This window comes from Plasmodium gaboni, chromosome 8 (genome assembly GCF_001602025.1).
Source record: "Plasmodium gaboni strain SY75 chromosome 8, whole genome shotgun sequence".
Lineage (NCBI taxonomy): Eukaryota > Apicomplexa > Aconoidasida > Haemosporida > Plasmodiidae > Plasmodium > Plasmodium gaboni.
In genome coordinates this window covers 742758-745101 of record NC_031488.1, presented here as the reverse complement: position 1 = coordinate 745101, position 2344 = coordinate 742758, and the positions used below count along the sequence as shown (strand labels likewise).

Below are 2344 nucleotides of genomic sequence, written 5' to 3'. Positions count from 1 at the left end.
CAAAAAAGGTTAAGTATAAAATTTTTAATCATTTATATAAATATATACAACATAATAAAAAAGATGATACAAATAAGTTTGTGTTTCGAAGTGATGATATAGAGAAAAAAAAAAAAAAAAATAAAATAATAAATAATAATAAAATAATATATAATAATAAAATAATAAATAATAATAAAATAATAAATAATAATAAAATAATATATAATAATAAAATAATAAATAATAATAAAATAATAAATAATTATAATAATTGTGATGTACATCAAAAAGTTATAATTGATGATGATATCTCTATAAATTATTTAATAAACAAATACAAACACAATGATGATAATCAACTTATTAATTTATATCATAATAATAAATATGACACAACTAAAGATAGTGTATCATTCTTCAATGTATTAACAAGTCAGGATTCCTTACAAAATTTAAACAAAATGGATGTTACTCATATTATTAATAAATTTATAAAAGAAAAACAAAACGATAAAGATAATATTGATTCATTTAATAATGATATAAAAATGTTACATACACTTCAATTAAAGGATAATTTTAAAAAATTGAACTTTCAAATAATTAATAGAAAACATAAAAATAATATATTAGAAGAATGTAACGGGGTACTATCAAATGTGATAAATAATGAAGAATATAATATTATATTGGACAAAAAAACAGACCAAAATGGAGACATAAATGAAAAAAGAGAAACAGACAATCAATATAATCATTATGATGATTATAGTCATTATATAGATATGTCACCACAAAAAAATGATTGGAATGACAAAACTAGTAAAGAATATAAAAAAGATGAGAAAACAAAAAACAAACCTGTTAATATGTCTCAGGAATATATGAATAATGATACATTTTATAAATTCATAAAATATCATCTACAAATGAAATATATCTATTTTTATTATAAAAATATAGAAAAAGAGAAATTATTAAATTATATAGGATTTGAGAATCTAATAAAAAGCCTCAATATAATATGCAATGAGCATTTCTTTGCTTTTTATATGAATAAAATAAATATGAAAAATATATATGAAGAAAATGATAATATATTAAATGAAGCACATAATGTGAATAATTATACTATAAAAACAAAAATCGAAAAAAATAAACAAGATGAAGAAAACAATCAAAATGAATATCATGATGAAGAAAATAATATTGACACATTACATTTAAATAGTATATATAAAGAACCAACATTAATCAATAATGAATATATTAAAAAAAAAATTAAAAGAAATAAATTATATACATACAAATTATTCAATAATCAAATAGAAACATTATTAAATTCAAAAGAATTAATGGAGTATATAAAAAAACAAAAAGAAACAAAGAACAAAAAAAATAAAAGCCAATTAGAAAATGATGATTTTCTTTATATACAAACACAAAATGATAATAATATTATAAATAATAACGATCAACATATATATAATGATATATTCAAATTTATACAAAATAAATATTATCATAATAAAAATGATGATATTCTACATTCAAATTGTAGTTCATATGAAAATAGTGATTCAAGTGATAATTTAACATTATATAATTATAATAAAAATTATTATAATCAAAATAATATAATACTTGATTCTTTTCTTTTTTTTATAATTAATATTTTTTATACCTTCTTACATTTTCATAATGTATATTTTTCTTCACCATATTTGAATCTATTCTTATCCTTTTCAATTAAGCTAATTTATAAATATAAAAATATTCTACAATGTCAATCAAATATTAAAGATAAGGACATCTCCCTCGATCCACCCATTTTAAGTCTTAGAAAAAGAGGTAGCTTAAAAAAAGAAAAGAAAGGAAAAGGAATATATTAAAAAAAAATAAAGAATAAATGAATGACCATCTATACATGTTTTTTATAAATATATAAAAAAATGTGTGTACATATATATATATATATATATATATATATATATTTTTTTTTTTTTTTTTTTTTTTTAGAAGATAAAGCTAACACAAATTATTGTTTACCCCAGCAAAACAACCATTCGTCAAATAAACCATATAACCAAATTAAACCTTTAGGAAGAAAAAAAAATATTCAAAATATATGCACACTTTATAATAATAGTAAGAATTATATATATAATGCTAGCTCGTCTAATGAAATTATAAATATCAATGATGAGACTATTAATGTATCAAATATTATAGAACTCATTGTAAAAAAACAAAAATTTATAAAAAAAAAACAAAAGAAAAATTATTCGTGTATAGGAAATGATTTATTTTTAAAAGATAAAACAAAAGATTTTTTACCTAACACATTTGACATAATCCTCAA

General features: G+C 17.5%; 1 protein-coding gene across 1 annotated transcript in view; it reads left to right on the top strand.

The window, feature by feature from the left end:
• The window catches only part of PGSY75_0820900 (hypothetical protein), a gene marked incomplete at both ends in the record, with an annotated part of 4934 nt that overhangs the window by 1521 nt on the left and 1069 nt on the right, over nucleotides 1-2344 (top strand). The window contains 2 exons of the mRNA XM_018785334.1: nucleotides 1-1833; nucleotides 2002-2344. The exon at nucleotides 1-1833 is cut by the window's left edge and continues 639 nt beyond it; the exon at nucleotides 2002-2344 is cut by the window's right edge and continues 1069 nt beyond it. Coding sequence (XP_018642301.1) covers nucleotides 1-1833; nucleotides 2002-2344 — 2176 coding nt within the window. The remainder of the gene's footprint in view (nucleotides 1834-2001) is intronic.